The following is an 18,104-nucleotide window of genomic DNA, read 5'->3' on the forward strand; positions in this document are numbered from 1 at the left end:
CAGGCCAAAAATATAAAAATTTTAAATGAAACCAATTCCGGGTCTTTTTCAATTCTAAAGGGAATAATTCATAGTAAGATATAATAGCTATGAATAGTAGTTACAAATATACCAAATAGTTATGAATATCAATTTACCAAAAAAGATCTAAAGGAGAGACAGTGTATAGGCTTTAAATCATCTCCTTCAGTCCACCAAATGGACCAAAAATAAAGAAAAACAGAATAATGTAATTAAAAGGTATATCTGTTTAACTCAATATTCTGAAAATAAAGAGTACCCCTTCTTTTTAAATGCTTGCATAACATTCATAAAAACATTATATGATTGGACACACAAACACACACATCCATACTACCAAAAAGGAGACATAGTATATTAATTGTATGATCACTTTGCAATAAAACTAAAAATGATCAGGAATTCCCTGGCGGTCCAGTGGTTAGGACTCCACACTTTCACTGCTGAGGGCCCGGGTTCAATCCCTCGTTGGGGAACTAAGATCCTGCAAGCTGCAGCACAGCCAGAAAAAAAGAAACAACTAAAAATTATCATCAAAACTTTAAAACTTTGGGTTAAAAAGAAAATATAAACTGAAATTACAAATATCTACAAACCAAGAATACTGAGAATACTACATATCAGAACCAATGAGACACCAAAAACAGTGCACAATGGAATATTCTAGACCTTAAATACTTACATGAGTAAGAATAAATGAACTAAACATTTGACTCATAAAGTTAGGAAAAATACAACACAAATCTATTATCAAATAAAAAAACATAAATGAAAACATGGAATTCTTCAAAGACTGGCATATAATCATAAAATATCAAGCCAAGATATTTAACTTTTAATTTTCCTTATGACTTTCATTTCACTTAATGATAATAATTAAAATTTACAATAGCTCAACATTTATATTCTAAATCTGTACTACTACACATTATTTTTAGTATAGGAAGTAAAACTGAAGATTTGGACTTTTATAATATGTCCACAGAATGAGAAATAAAAAGACAAATATTAGACTCAAAACACACCAAAAAAATTCCATGCTCCCCCTGAACCCATTTAATAGTTATCTACAGAAGTTATATTTCCTAATGAATCAAAGATACAATCCTGAGATGAACCACTTACATTCCCAATCTCAAAGTTCTGTCTCATAAGTAGGTAAAGGGAGGCACTAGCATGTGACCGTATTGTACCGATGCTACTGCTACAGTGCCGGAGAAGCCGGAGGCATAAATCAGCACACTGCTCTGTCTCCTCTTCAAACAAGAGTTCAGGGAACTGTAAAGAAACAACACCAACACTGAATTTATGCAGTAAAAGTTCCAGAGATATGTCAATATAGCTTGATGTGGAGATTTGCTGGTGTAGCCCAGGAATTAAAAGAATGTTAAGGGGGCTTCCCTGGTGGCGCAGTGGTTGAGAGTCCACCTGCCGAAACAGGGGACACGGGTTCGTGCCCCAGTCCGGGAAGATCCCACATGCCGCGGAGTGGCTGGACCTGTGAGCCATGGCCGTTGAGCCTGCGCATCTGGAGCCTGTGCTCCGCAATGGGAGAGGCCACAACAGTGAGAGGCCCACATACCGCAAAAAAAAGAATGTTAAGGGACAATATTTACTAATGGTTAATAACATGGCCCACAGAGCCAGATGGACTGGGTTCGAGTATGGATTACACTAGTAACATGGCCTTGGATATATTTTCTCATCCTTAAAATGGGCCTAATAATGTTATCTATGTGGGACTGTATGAATACCTTAGATTAGATAATGTGCATTAAACACTTACTACTATAGTAACTAACATAATAATTCTGTGAAATGTTTTTATTATCACAAAATAGTATATAAGTTATTTTCACTGGCTAAGTTTCATCAACAGCTCTGCATTCCATCTTATAAGATGACTAAGATGAAATAGCTACTTTCAAGTATTAAGCATACACATACACATTTCCAGAGGAAAACAAACATAGGAAATAAATATTTGAAGTAGTTGAACAAACAGCAAAAGCACCTTCCCTTCCATTTACCATAGGATAAGCTAATTTCAACAGACTGAACAACTTATACATTGAATTCTTGATAAATCAAGTCAATAAGGGACAGCCAAAATAAGATGAAGAGAAAACACATAAAGCCCCATATTTAAAACAGGCTATTGGGCTTCTCTGGTGGTGCAGTGGTTGAGAATCCGCCTGCCAATGCAGGGGATACGGGTTCGAGCCCTGGTCCAGGAAGATCCCACATGCTGCGGAGCAACTAAGCCCATGTGCCACAACTACTGAGCCCGCACGCCACAATTACTGAGGCTGTGCGCCACAACTACTGAAGCCCACGCACCTAGAGCCCGTGCTCCGCAACAAAAGAAGCCACCACAATGAGAAGCCCACGCACCACAATGAAGAGTAGCCTCCCCTCACCATACTAGAGAAAGCCCGCATGCAACAACGAAGACCCAATGCAGCCAAAAATAAATAAATAAATTTATTTAAAAAAATAAATAAAATAAAATAAAATAAGCTAGTAATTTAAGGCCCTTCTCCACATCAGAACGACTCTTAGAAATTCCAAAAGGTAAGCAGTAGAGAAAAGGCAAAGAAGAATCATGAGTCTTAGGTTATTACTAAAATTTTAACTACAAGTATATTTAAAATATGATCAATGTATGTGTCAAATGATCTTAGACAATGTTAATAAAGAAAGCAAAGTCTGACAGGACAGCAGGTACAAAAATAACCCACCTTTGAAACCAGGGCTCTCTGGGTAGCAAAACAGTGTTGTAGATAAACTGCACTTTGATTACAGGCCATGCTATGTAGTAGCACTTTCAGCACCCCACCAAGGATGCTCTCTTTGGATTCTGTTACAGAAACTGTCTGCAATTTAAAAATAGATAAATAAAATAGAGATGTTAACTGCAATTTGGTTAGAGAGATAGAATATGTATAAGTAACAAATAAAAATTTTAATAGGAAAAGATAATGTAAGATCTAGGAAGACTTCAAGGAAAAGAAGCTGAGACGGATTTGGATAAAAAAAAAGAGGTGGAGGAGAATGAATAGGTTTTAAATGAGAAAAGAAGAGGAGCAAGGACATAACTTCTAGGATCTACTGATATTTAAATGTAACTATATGGTTCAATAAATACTTTTTCCCCCCAACCCTAACTTATCAAATCTATACTACTTTAAATTCCTCTAATTTGTGTTCTTACCTGGACAACAATCTCTAATGTATCCAAAATGATTAGATTTGCTTCAGTAGCCAGATTTCCATCAATCAGTGCTTCATGTTCAATCTCTGCTCTTGACCTAATACAAAATATTATAAGAAATTATATTTATCTTTTAGAAAAGCCAAAAGATCTGCAATTCAAAAACGACTTAAAGATGCACAGAAATAAAAAACCTTGGAACCCTTTTGCTTTCTCAGGGGAACCATTTTTCAATATTTGCCTGAATGCAAAGTTACAAGAGAATAAGGAAAAAGACAGTATTTTGCATATTTTAAAATGTTTTGTTTCAACCTACATTTTTTCAACCATGCCAATACAGACTTTCTCACCCCATTACAGTGCTACAGTGCCACTAAAGGCATAAATATTTAGTTTTCAGAGATGCAGCAAACACAGGAAAAAACTTTTATTCTGAATGGTACGTAGACACTAGGTGGTGCTATGTGAGCTTGTATTTAGGGCTGCTTTCATGTAAAGGAACATTCAAAATGTTTAGTATTCATACTACTATTTCAAGGATTTTCAACATATTTATTTAAGATAAAAGATCTTTTTAAAAATAAAGTTTTGTCTAATTTCCCCAAATTTTTGATACAAAAATTTTAATACAGAAAATGATTTAACTCTTCAGTGAGACTCTGGATGGAATCACTCATTAGAAATAAAACAACCTGATGTAAGGAAGTGGTTTACTTGAATACTAATATTTACAAAAGTATTATTTAATGAAAATAAAAAACTTAATAACTATATATGATTTATGAGTAAAGACATTTGTTTTAGTTGCAATACATATACAGAAACTATATATTACATCCAAGTAGACAAAAAACACATAAATCAAAGCAAAAATAAAAGGATATATTAAATGCTAACTTTTCAAAGTTCTTAGATGTTAAAGTCTGAATCTTTATTACTGTCACTAAAGAGAACAGTCCATGAATTTACATTTACAAATTAAATTTAAGGAGAAAATACAACACAGTTAGAATTAAATTGGACAACAAAATATATAATGTTCAGACTTAAAATTCCAGCAAGATTTTGTGAAGAAACATGACAAAACAAGATGGTTAAACAAAAAGAATCACGAAAACACCAAAAAAAAAAAGGGGCTCCCTTAAAACACAGTAAGATAAGCAAAGAGAACACATTATACAAATGCAGAAATAAAGCAACATACTAATAGCATAGTATCTTGGTGATTTTTGATTTCTAAAAAACACAACACGTGGAAAAATAATAAAAGAAACAAACATGGACAGAGAGGACAGAAATGCAGAAACTCAAACTTTAAGAATTTTTAACATAGTTATATTCAGTATCTGCATTCCCTGCCAAATTCATACATTGAAAACCTAATGCCCAACGTAATGGTGTTAGGAGGTGCAGTTTTTGGAAGGTGATTGGATAATCAGGGCAGAGCCCTCGAGAATGGGATTAGTGCTTCTATAAAAGATGCCCCAGGGAGTTTGCTTGCCCTTAAACCATAAGGGGACACAACAAGAAGTCTGTAACCCAGAAGAGGGCCTTCACCAGACACCAAATCTGCTGGCGCCATGATCTCGAACTTCCCAGCTTCCAGAACTGTAAGGAATAAATTTCTGTTGTTTAAAAGTGACACAGCATGTGGTATTTTGTCATAGCAGCCTGTAGAGACTAAGGCAGTTTCTGACAATGCCAAACTCATCTATATGGTACTGACCCTGCTGCTTCTCTCTCTGCTGGCTCTCACAGGGACTTGCTTCCTGATTTTACTGTCTGAGAGCTAATATTTCTTGAAATTCAACTGTGAGAATCCTCTAAAGCTTGGGCTGAAGATGGTTCTCAGATAGGGTGGCCAACCATCCAGGTTCACTTTAGGACAGGACTGGGAGGTTCCCTGGGATGTGGAACATTCACTACTAAAATGAGGGGTACTAGGCAAACCCAAATGAGTTGGTCACCATATGCTCAAAGCTGTGGGGGCCAATCAAGTTACTTGAGGGCTAACTTGTAATTACAAATTATCAGGAAAAAATGTTAGCCCCATGACACCTGAAATGCCAAGTGTCAAGCCGAGCAACTTTACCTGTGGTTACCTGGGCAGTGAGAAAGGTTTACTTCCAGTTCCCCTTAGGCTGAAGATGCAGTCCTTTAGGATGGTTTTTGGCGGTAGGGTGGTCAGTTACTGTACCTAGTTTGCCTTCATGCTAGAAACAGAAGACTTGTAGTGTTTTGTCTTTCTTTATATTTTAAGCTTTAACAGGGCAAAGATTAGTTTTCTAACTTTTTGTAATCCTTGAAATATTTAGTTCAGTGTAACACCCAAAATATATTTAAAAAATAGTTGCCGAATGCATTTTCCAAAGGGGATTGTTGGGGGAAAATAGAGTAACATGTGAATATGTAACCTTTTGTTTTACTATAGCATATGAAAATTTCTTCCCTCAAATCATTTTTAATCTAAAATTTAAAAATAAAATATAACTATTTTGTCTTCTAAGATTTGAATGCCTAATATATAAAAAATAACACTAAAAGTAATCATTTTCCTCTGTATTTGAAACTCAACAAACCCATCAGTAAGATAAAACAGAAGGTTATATTACTTGTCAAGCTTCTCAGTGTTTTGACGCCAGTGAGTCATATCCTTCCTCCACCTCAGATTTTCTTGACTCCCAAAGGCACTTCCAGATGGGCTTCTCTCTGTCAAATTTCAAAACATTTTTTTAATGTTCTTTCAGTCAGACCACATACATGTATATTTGCAAACATAAAAGAAATCCTACATAATGTTATTAATTTTATACACAGCCACCTTATCCTCAGTACAAGTGGAAAAACCAGACAATGCTGCTTTTTATTAAAAATTTTCACAACAGTTGCAGAAGAAATATATTTGCTAAATGTAATATAAAAAAACCAAACACGCTTTTAAATAAGCAAACTTTCTAATACTGACTCCCAAAATCCTAACCATGGTTTATAAGACCATGCATGATATGATCTTATTTCCTCCCACTCTTGTTTACACTACCATTATTGTGTGTGTGTGTGTGCGTGTAGTTTCACTACATCTGCTACTGATTTAGGATGTGTGCAATGGTGGTTTTTCCATTTACCTGATTGTTTTTCCCACAAATTTTCACTGGCCAATTATTCATCACCTCTGCAGAAAGGCCTTCCTCAACTCTCTACCACTTCCTTTCCTCTTAATTTACTTTCTTTCTCTCCATAGCACTTATGACCACAAAAATATAAGCTACTTAAGAACAGAGATTATGTCCATTTTGTTCACCCCTTTATGTCAGGTACTGACAAAGTGTCTGGCACATCCTGAGAACTCAGTAACTATTTGTTTAATAAATAAACAAATTAAGAAGGATTGAGGGGCTTTACTGGTGGCACAGTGGTTAAGAATCCGCCTACCAATGCAGGGGACACGGGTTCGAGCCCTGGTCCGGGAAGATCCCACATGCCGCGGAGCAACTAAGTCCGTGCGCCACAACTACTGAGCCTGTGCTCTAGAGCCCGCGAGTCACAACTACTGAAGCTCACGCACCTAGAGCCCGTACTCTGCAACAAGAGAAGACCCCCAATGAGAAGCCCGCGCACCACAACGAAGAGTAGCCCTCACTCGCTGCAACTAGAGAGCAGCCCCTGCTCACCACAACTAGAGAAAGCCCACGCGCAGCAACGAAGACCGAGAGCAACCATAAATAAATAAATAAATAGATAGATAAATAATTTTTTTTAAAAAAGGGTTCATAAAGTAATTATTTCTTTTGGTCCACAGAAGGCAGGACAGGAGGAAGATAGGGGCTTTCTCCCAAGCGGTTTCTAGGATGGAAGGCAAAATGAATGGTACGGGCTCCTTAAGGGGCAGCAGCAATAGAACTGATTCATACCAATCCAGCAGAAGTGGAGAAGGCATTGAGAATTGTGGAGAAATATAAACAATAGAATCAAGTCATGACTTCAAGCTTTCAACTAGAAAACTAATGCTCCTTTTTGAAAACCATGAGCCTTTAAATTGGCTGGGAAAATGGAAAGAAAAATGAAAGTAAAAATTCAGAGTTCAAATAGAAATTTTAAAAATACTGAGAAAAAAATATAATTTGACACACAATAGAGGACATGTCTGGATACTCCTTCTGCTTTCTCTCCCTTCCGTTCCCTTTCTTTCTCTCTTTACCTCTTTGATTTTGAAACCTCTGTCTTTAAGAAATTTTGTGAAAGAAAGCAAAAAGGTATGTCTATATTAAGACAGTTAACAAAATAAGTGTGAACTCTTTTCATTTTTATCATTAACTTTTTTTTCCATGAAATTGTCTCTCATCTCCTTAGTTAAGAATGTCTATCATTAGATGACCTAGCTTATTAAGTATCCAAATATATACGAATTGCAAAGGTTTAATTTTTCAAAGACAAGAACTTCTTTTTTTTAAATTGAGATAAAATTGACATATAACATTATATTAGTTTCTGGTGAATAACATAATGATGCGATATATGCACATACTACAAAATGATCATCACAACAAGTCTAGTTAACAACCATCACCACACATAGCTTCAAATATTTTTCTCTTATGATAAGAACTTTTGGGCTTCCCTGGTGGTGCAGTGGTTAAGAATCCACCTGCCAATGCAGGGTACACGGGTTTGATCCCTGGTCCAGGAAGATCCCACATGCTGCGGAGCAACTAAGCCTGTGTGCCGCAACTACTGAGCCTGTGCTCTAGAGCCCACGAGCTGCAGCTACTGAGCCCACATGCCACAACTACTGAAGCCCGTGCGCCTAGAGCCCATGCTCTGCAACAAGAGAAGCCACTGCAACGAAGAGTAGCCCCTGCTCGCCGCAAATGGAGAAAGCCCACGCATAGTAACGAAGACCCAATGCAGCCAAAGATAAATAAATAAATTTTTTTTTAAAAAAAAAAAAAGAACTTTTAAGATGTACTCACTTTGTAACTTTCAAGTATACATTTGTTAACTAGAGTCATGGTGCTATAAGTTACATCCCTGGTACTTACGTATTTTATTACAGTGAGTTTGTACCTTTTGATCCCCTACACCCATTTTGTCCATCCCTACCCACCACCTCTAGCAAACACCTATCTGTTCTCTGTATCTATGAGTTTGGGGGTTGGGGGTGGTTTTTTTTTTTTAAGATTCCACATATAGAACTTCGTTTCTTACATTTAAACAGTGGTAGCTGTCCAAAGGCCACAAGTTTATAAATGTAACAAACATATCGGTAACAGCTCCGCTCTCCAACAGTAAGCCTCAGAAAGAGCTACTGTATAATATAAAGAACGCTAAATTGGCAGTCAAAAGATCTTGGTTCTATCAGTTTATAATCTTAGGCAAGTTATTTACCTCTGTGAGTTTTATTTTATCTTAAAGATGAGGATAATTATTCATTAGGCTTTGGTAATAATTAAATGACCTAGAAAGTTAATTTCCATACTTTATAAAGGGTTGTTGTACATACTAAAAGAGTTAAAAGAAAATCAATAGGTACATTGTAAACTGTATATAACTGAAGTGAACAAACAGTGCTCTATTAATTCCAAAGGCAAAGACTTTGTCTTATTCATTATTAAATTCCAAACACACATAGCATATAAAAGATATTTAAGTTTATTTAAAAAAACAATCATTAAGTTAAATGGCCTATCAAAACAATAATTAAAAAATATTCATGTAAATGTACATTCACATTTTAAGTCAACAAATATATATCGAGCTGTTAGCAAATGTCATGTACACAGATGACTAAGCCATGTCCCTGACCTTAAAGAGCTCTCAGCAACAATATTACTTTAGAATTTGCGAAATGTTTACACACACATGGTCACTACAAAGATGATAAGATCAACACTACCTTTTAAAATCTCAAAACAATCACAAGTGGATGAGGAAAGGGAAAGTGGGGAGATTAAGTGACTTGGCCAAAGTTATACGGCTATTGGGTAGCAGACCAGGGATTAGAAACAGGTTTCAAATGCTACTAAATTGTCTTCTCTTGCTGATATTTGAGTTTAATGGGCAATATCTTTGCCTTATATACAGGGTATATTAAATCATTGCAAAACTAGGAAACTTTTAAGAGTAAAAAGTGATGCTACATAGAATGGATGACCAAGAGAATCATAATGTAAACTATAGACTCTGTATGATAATGAGCGTCAGTGTAGGTTCATCAGTTGTAACAAGTGTACCACTCTGGTAGGGGAGGTTGATAACGAGGGAGGCCATGCATGTGTGTGGGGACAGAGGATATATGGGAAATATTTGTATCTTCAGCTCAATTTTGCTATGAACCTAAAACTGCTCTCAAAAAATCTATTTTTAAAAATAAGAGATGCTATTAATAATCACACAAGGGCAAGAGAAACAAACTGAGATTATCCAGAGCAAACTGTAAGTATGCTCACCCTACTTAAATAGGAATTCTAACGTGCAAAGAAATGGCTATTCAAGTTAATTCACAGTTACATCTAAAACACTATCTTAAAAGTGTAGAATTGTCACTGAAGACCTGCAAAAATGATCACTGTAATAGTGTTCAAGGAAACTGAAAAAAATTCTCACCAGAAGGAGAAGATATTGTGTACATACCAAGCTGTCCTCGGCTTCGGCGCACCATTTCTTGCCTAGCACCTATGCTTCCAAGAATAGCTTCCTCAAGCTTTGCTCTCATGTCCTTTGATTTCTTAAAGGTCAAACTATTCATTCTTTCAAACACTTTCTTTCCCTAAAATTTAAACATTAGAAAAGAAGACACATTGAAGAAATTTTCTTCTTCTTTTCCACATTATGTTTCCCCTCTTGTTCATCTTTGCAATGGCACAATGATCACTTACTTTGTACTCAAAGCAAGATACACAAAGATAAAGCAGATCTAATAGCCGGTTTAGCTGCAGGACTGAGAGATCTGTAAACCACTTTTGTAAAACTGTCTCATCTGCATTCTTGAGAACCCAAAGCAGACAGATCAAAAGACTCCGACTTGATTCTGCTGAAAAGGTAGTGTGTTGTCTGCCACTCTGAAAATAAAAAGCAGTAGAATGAGACACAAAATGATCAAAGACCATTTCTTTTTTTCAGTTGTCAGTTGTTTTCTTCTAAAAGCAATACAACAATAATTACTTTAAAATCAAATATTTCAAAACAACCATTTGGTTTAGACAATACTTGTGTAACTCATATAGAACCTTAAACTTAAGGTCCTGACATTTAATGAACCTTTCCTAGCAATTGAAGATTGCTTTAATGTATGACAGGGCTTCCAGCAGACTATAAACGTTAACAGAAACCATAAAGGGAAAAACTAAAAGGTCCTATTATTAAAAACTAAGATATCTACCAAAGACTATCAGACATGATATAAATAATGGAAAAAAATGACTCTATATAAGACTATTTTAAGAGTATTATGTGATAACAAAATGTTTATCAGGTTTAGAGAATCACTATTTCCTATCAAGGGCCACTGACAAAATGAAAAAGTCTTAGACCACATATAAGTAAAAAGTATTTTTACTTAGAGCATATAAATTTAAGATAATATTCCCAAACTTAGATTTGTATTAGTATACAGTATGTGAAATACAAACAAAAACTAAGAACTTGTTTACAGTACCATTTATTGAATATTTACTCTCTTCCAGTCATCATACTGAGCTCTTTGCATATATTATTTCATTTAGTCCTCCAACAACATTACTAAGCAGGTTGTATCATCTCAATTTTACAGACAAGAATGCAGGATGACAATAATAATAATGATGATGGCAAACTGATGATGGCAAAACATAACAAAATTTGAAATGTGGTAGACACTATTCTAATTGCTTTTTCTTACTTAACTCTCAACAGTTTTATGAGATGGTATTAACTATTGTTATTTCTAGTTTACAGGTAAGGAAACTAAAGGCTAGAGATTAAGCAATTTGCCCTAAATCACATTCTAAGAAAAAGTAAAGCTACAATTGTAGTCCAGGTTAACCAGACGCCTAAGTTTATACTCTTCACCATTATACTACATTCTAATATTTGGTTAATAAATATACTAAATTATAATAAGAAAGCAGTGGATAGGATGTTGAGAGGAATTACAAAGGAAAGCCATGACCTCAACTACTACCCTAATCTCCCGTCTATCATGCACGATGGTTTCCCTTGAAACCATCTAAAGATATAAATATTATTACTTACTCCATTCTACAGACAAGAAAACTGAGACAAGAAGTAGTTAAGTATCAATGTTTTGTGAAAGTATTTTGCAATAAATGGTGGAACTGGGATTCAAATGCAGAACGTGTGGCTCCAGAAACCAAGCTCGTATCCACTATGTTTACTGCCTTTAATGGATGCACACACATGTAAATAAATTCACATACATAAACTCACTTAACCACTATGCTATACTGCACCTGACCTGGACACAAATAGCTTTGACTCCCACCCCCAAATCCACAGTCTCTCTCATAAGGAAAATGCTTCTTTATTTTAAAAGTAAGCACTTTCTACAGCAGAACTTTCAGGTATGCAAAAATATGTTGACTAAATTCTCAATGACTGATTTTTTAAAACAAAATTTTAAAATTATACCGAATTCGACAAACAGGTACATACTAACATTTCCTATACCCCCACATAAACTGCCAATAACACAGTGACACAGTCTGAAGAAAGTTGGACAAACATGAAAAAGACTAAGTAATGCAAAGATGTCAGGTTTCCCCCAAATTGTTCTATAGGGTCAATGCAATTCCAATCAAAATACCAGCCAGGTTTTTCCTGGAAGTTGACAAACTAATTTTAAATTTAATGGGGAAAAGCAAAGGGCCAAAAATAGCCAAGGCACTCTTGAGGAAGAACCAGGCAGGATGGGGGACAAATTTGCTCTACCACATAGCAACATTTACTAAGTAGTTAGAATAATTAAGACAGCTTGATATTGGCATATGGATAGACAAATAGTCTAATGAAATAATAGGAAGCACACAAAAAAATCCTATGCATATATGAAATTGTGACATATAACAGAGCTAGCACTATGAATCAGTGGTGAAAGGATGAATTATTCAATAAATGGTGTGAGATAACCGACTTCCCTAGGGGAAAAAAAAGTAGACTCCTACTTTGCACTATTGTACAAAAAATAAATTCCAGACAAAGAAAGAACTTAAATGTTAAAAGGAAATATAAAAGAACATACTTATAATCTTGGGAGTAGGACAGAATTTCTTAAATAATACATAAAAAGCATAAACCATAAACCACAAAAAGATGATCATATTTGCTTACACTGAAATTGAGAATGTGTGTTTGTTCATTCAATTAATAAATAAATAGATACATAGAAAAAGCACATCATAAATTAGTAGAAATTTCTTGCATATAAAACCAACATATATACACTACCAAATGTAAAACCGATAGCTAGTGGGAAGCTGCTGCATAGCACAGGGAGATCAGCTTGGTGCTTTGTGACCACCTAGAGGGGTGGGATAGGGAGGGTGGGAGGGAGACACAAGAGGGAGGAGATATGGGGATATATGTATATGTATAGCTGATTCACTTTGTTATAAAGCACGAGCTAACAGACCACTGTAAAGCAATTATACTCCAATAAAGATGTTAAAAAAAAAATCACTATGTTAGAATGTACAAAAAAAACAAGTTCCTGAGTTTTGTATCCAGAACAGTCTTTCTCAATCAAGTTTCTATGAAAGAATTAAGCCCTACAAAAAATTGAGGGGCTGTTTTCTCCATTCTCTCAAAGCATTAAAAAAAAAAAAGATAATTCTGGTTTGGTATTATCCATCAATGAATCTTCTGTGAAGGAAGGAACCACAACCCCAGGACTCTTATTATACATACAAGTAATACTGCAAATACAAAGTCCAGTACACAGTCACGAACTAGGCACACAAAGAAGCAATACATCATGAGTGAGAACTGACAAAACAGGTAACAGAGAAAGGTACATTAAGACTTGAGGTATTGAAATTATCAGAGACTATGCATAGAATGCAGAGACTATGCATTCTATGCACCCTTGCCCAAAAAATAAGATTAAAAATCATGACTGGAAACTTGAAAATATAAAGAGAATAAAGAGAAATGTTTTATTGAAAAGAAATAGCAGAAACAACAGAATTTAGAAAACTGAAAAAAATTTACCCAATAACCAAATTAAGAACTCAGTAGGTTGGTGTAATGTAATATCAGGTATAGTTAAGGAGAGAATTAGTAGACTGAAAGATCAAAAGAAAAGTTCCAGCATGAAGCACAGGTTAACAAAAAGATGGAATACACAGAAGAGTACAGACAAAGACGATACAATAAAAAGGACTAACATAAGTTTAACTGGAATATGAAAGAGGAGAGACAATGGAGAAGAGGACATATTTGGACACATAACAGCTGAGAATTTCATAGAACTGAAGATGCTGAATCATAAATTTAAGAAGTCCAAAAAAGCTACCAAGCAGAATAAACATAAAGAAATTCAAAATTAGTCTCAACAATTGAAACCACAGAAAGCCAATTTTAAGGAGACAATCAAAGAAACGACAGAAAAAAAGACAAGTTATTTTCAAAGAAGTAACAGTTTCGCCACAGCTGGCTTCTCAAAAGTAGCAATGGAAATGAGAAGACAATGGGAACAATGTCCTCAGCAGGCTGAAACAAAACAGAGGAAAGTCAGATGCTACTTCTTAAAAAAGGAATCCTAATGAAGGTCAAATAAAGATATTTTTCAAAGAAACAGAGTTCATCACCACAGAATAGAAAATTCTAAAGGATGTATTTCACAGAGTAGAAAAACAAACATCTCATAGAAGTCACAAATTTGAGAAAGAATCAAGAGCAAATAAAGTGGTGAACACATGGGCAAATCTAAATAATTGATTCTATATAGCCATAAAAAAATAAAAATGATGATGCCTTGTGAGGTTTAATGATACATAAAACTAAAGACAGCATTTAAGTAGAAAGAAAGGTAAATGAAGTCAACCTGTTTTAAGATCTTTCTATTAACCAATGTGAAAGTAAAGGTAATGATTAATATTAGATTGTAATTTAAGAAAGCATATTCTTATTTGTAATACAATCACAAAAAGAATAGAAACAGAATGTATGACTTCCAACCTAGTAGAGAGGAAAAAGTGGAATGAGTAAAAAATACAATGAGAAAAAAATGATCCAAAAGAAGATAATAAATGAGACAAAAAGAAATACATAATAGGGGTGGGAAAACATGAAGTAAAATTAAAATGTTAAGTACATTAATTTAATTATACTAAATATAAATGGGTTTTAAAACTCTAGTGAAAAGACAAAGATGAATAGACCAGATTTTACAAATATAAGACAAACTCTAACCATATGCTGTTTATAAAAGACACATTTAAAACATGAGAAAAAACAATGAAAGTAAAAGGATGGAAAAACTCATGCCATACACACACACATATACACACATACACGCTAAGCAAAAGAAACCTAGCATAGCTATACCAGTATTATACAAAATTGACTTTAAGGCAAATAAAAAATAAGCATTACAGTTCATGTTGACAAAAGGTAAAATTCATCAAAAATATAACAATTTTAAATTAGATATTTCATAATAAGGCCTCAAAGTAAATAAAACAAAATCTGACAGAATGACAAGAAGAAATTACACCACCACAGTTGTAGTGGGATATTAGAAAAAGTGAACAGAATTCAGTAAAGAGAAAGAAGATTTAAACAATAGAATTAACAAATTTGATGTAATGCATATAATGGATAAATATAAAACAAATGAAGAATATGCATTCTTTTCATATATGTGAGATATTTGCAAAAACTGACCACGTACTAGACCATAAAACCAACTCCCACAAATATAACTAATTATGTAGAGTAAGTTCTCTGATCATTCAATTAGGCCAAAATCAGAAGCAAAAGGATTACTAGAAATTTTCGTATGACTGGAAATTCTCAAACAAGAACAATTTAATAACCCAAAAGTCTAAAAAGAAATCATAATGAACTTAAGATATATTTTGATGACTAATGAAAATGTTACCTACACATTGTGGTATGTAAATAAAACAATAATTAAAGGAAAATGTTTAGGATTAAAATATGTATCAGAGAGAAAGGATGAAAATTAGTGAGTTAAGCATCCATCTCAAGAAGTCAGAAAAAAGAACATCAATATAAACCAAAAGAAAGTAGAAGACAGTAAATAATAAAGATAAACATTCAAAAGTGAGGATTAACACTGCCCCCAAATTGGTTCTTTACACAAACTAAAGAAATATACAAATTTCTGTTGAGACTGATTTAAGACAAAAGATATAAAAAGCCAGTCTCAGAATTAAAAATGTTTATTTCTACTATAGATATTATAGACATTAAAAAGATCATAGAAGATATTTGAAACAACTCTGTATGCCAAGAAATTTGAATAAATTTCTGCTAAAATAAAACTTATAAAAACCAGTGTAAAAAGAAATAGAAAACTTGAACAGTCTTACAATCATTAAAGAAATTATACAGGTAATTTGAAAACTTTCAAAAAAGAAAACTGCAGGTATAGATGGCTTCACTCACAAATTCTCCAAATATTCTAGGAAGAAATAATTTCAATTTTAAACAAGTACTTTCAGGGAACAGAATAAAAGGGGAAATTACCTAGCTCATTTTAATTGGCTAAACTACCCCTGATTCCAAAATCTGAATAGAACATTATGAGAAAGAAAAAAATCTTACTAACATGGATACACAATCTTAAACAAAATACAGCAAACCAAATCTATTAATATACAATCATGAAAAAGCTGGGTTTAATTCAGAAATTCAAGGTAGGTTTAACACTAGAAAATCAACTGAAAGGGGTCACAGTAAAAGATTACAAAGCAAAATAAAATGACAGTCTCAATGGTGCAAAAAAGCATGATAAAATTCAACAACTATTCATAATTACAAAAATAAAACTCTTAGCAAACTAGGAACAGAAGGGGACTCCATAATATAACAGAGGGTATCTTAAAAAAACCAAACCCCAAAACCAAAATCTTTAGCACCTATGTTTAAGAATGAAATGGGACGAGGGGAAGATGGCGGAAGAGTAAGATGTGGAGATCACCTTCCTCCGCACAGATACACCAGAAATACATCTACACGTGGAACAACTCCTACAGAACACCTACTGAACGCTGGCAGAAGACCTCAGACCTCCGAAAAGGTAAGAACGTCCCCACATACCTGGGTAGGGCAAAAGAAAAAAGAATAAACAGAGACAAAAGAATAGGGATGGGACCTGCACCAGTGGGAGGGAGCTGTGAAGGAGGAAAGGTTTCCACTCACTAGGAAGCCCCTTTGCGGGTGGAGAAGGCGGGTGGTGGAGGGCGTGAACTTTGGTGCCACGGAGGAGAGCAGAGCAACAGGGGTGTGGAGGGCAAAGCGGTGAGATTCCCACACAGAGGAGGACTGGTGCCGAACAGCACTCACTAGCCCGAGAGGCTTGTCTGCTCACCAGCCGGGGCGGGCGGGGCTGGGAGCTGAGGCTCAGGCTTCAGTCGGAGTGAAGGGAGAGGACTGGGTTTGGCGGTGTGAACACAGCCTGCAGGGGATTAGTACACCACGGCTAGCTGGGAGTGAGTCCCGGGAAAAAGTCTGGACCTGCAGAAGAGGCAAAAGACTTTTTTCCCTCTTTGTTTCCTGGTGCACGAGGAGAGGGGATCAAGAGCGCTGCTTAAAGGAGCTCCAGAGATGGCCGCAAGCCGCAGCTAACAGCACGTACCACAGAGACGGGCATGAGACGCTAAGGCTGCTGCTGCCGCCACCAAGAAGCCTGTGTGTGAGCACAGGCCACTATCCACACCACACTTCCCGGGAGACTGTGCAGCCCGCCACTGCCAGGGTCCCAGGATCCAGAGACAACTGCCCCGGGAGAACGCACGGCACGCCTCAGGCTGGTACAATGTCCTGCTGCCCTATGCCGCCGCAGGCTTGCCCAGCACTCCGTGCCCCTCCCTCCCCCCAGCCTGAGGGAGCCAGAGCCCCCAAATCAGCTGCTCCTTTAACCCCGTCCTGTCTGAGCGAAGAACAGACGCCCTCCCGCGACCTACACGCAGAGGTGGGGCCAAATCCAAAGCTGTGACCAGGGAGCTGTGAGAATAAAGAAGAGAAAGGGAAATATCTCCCAGCAGCCTCAGAAGCAGCAGATTAAAGCTCCACAATCAACTTGATGTACCCTGCATCTGTGGAATACATGAATACACAACGAATCATCCCAAATTGAGGAGCTGGACTTTGAGAGCAAGATTTATTTTTTTTCTCTTTTTGTGAGTATGTATGTGTATACTTCTGTGTAAGATTTTGTCTGTATAGCTTTGCTTCCACCATTTGTCCTAGGGTTCTATCTGTCCGTTTTTCTTTTTTCCTTTCTTTCTTTAAAAAAAATTTTTTTTTCTTAATATTTTTATTTTAATAACTCTATTTTATCTTTATTTTACTTTATCTTCTTTATTTCTTTCCTTCCTTCCCTCCTCCCTCCCTCCCTCCCTTTTCTTTCTTTCCTTCTTTCTTTCTTTCCTTCTTTCTTTCTTCCTTTCTTTCTTTCTCTCTTTCTTTCTCTTTCTCTCTTTCTCTCTTCCTACTTTTTCTTCCTTTTATTCTGAGCCGTGTGGTTGAAAGGCTCCTGGTGCTGTAGCCAGGAGTCAGTGCTGTGCCTCTGAGGTGAGAGAGCCAACTTCACGACACTGGTCCACAAGAGACCTCCCAGCTCCACGTAGTATCAAATGGCGAAAATCTCCCAGAGATCTCCATCTCAACACCAACACCCAGCTTC

At 35.8% G+C, this 18,104-nt stretch overlaps 1 protein-coding gene across 4 annotated transcripts in view; it reads right to left on the reverse strand.

Moving 5' to 3' along the window:
* DOCK7 (dedicator of cytokinesis 7) overlaps window positions 1-18,104 on the reverse strand; it is a 204,838-nt gene that overhangs the window by 35,869 nt on the left and 150,865 nt on the right. For 3 of the 4 annotated variants that reach the window (XM_024740388.1, XM_024740390.1, XM_024740391.1), the window contains 6 exons: window positions 10,111-10,293; window positions 9,866-10,001; window positions 5,848-5,944; window positions 3,236-3,332; window positions 2,763-2,897; window positions 1,147-1,299 (listed from right to left, as the gene is read on the reverse strand). In XM_024740388.1, the coding sequence (XP_024596156.1) occupies window positions 1,147-1,299; window positions 2,763-2,897; window positions 3,236-3,332; window positions 5,848-5,944; window positions 9,866-10,001; window positions 10,111-10,293 (801 nt within the window). Of the gene's footprint in view, window positions 1-1,146; window positions 1,300-2,762; window positions 2,898-3,235; window positions 3,333-5,847; window positions 5,945-9,865; window positions 10,002-10,110; window positions 10,294-18,104 lie in introns of those variants that run through there. The other variant, XR_003002608.1, reaches the window with a different exon arrangement.

This window comes from Neophocaena asiaeorientalis, unplaced genomic scaffold, assembly GCF_003031525.2.
Source record: "Neophocaena asiaeorientalis asiaeorientalis breed wild unplaced genomic scaffold, Neophocaena_asiaeorientalis_V1.1 scaffold581, whole genome shotgun sequence".
Lineage (NCBI taxonomy): Eukaryota > Metazoa > Chordata > Mammalia > Artiodactyla > Phocoenidae > Neophocaena > Neophocaena asiaeorientalis.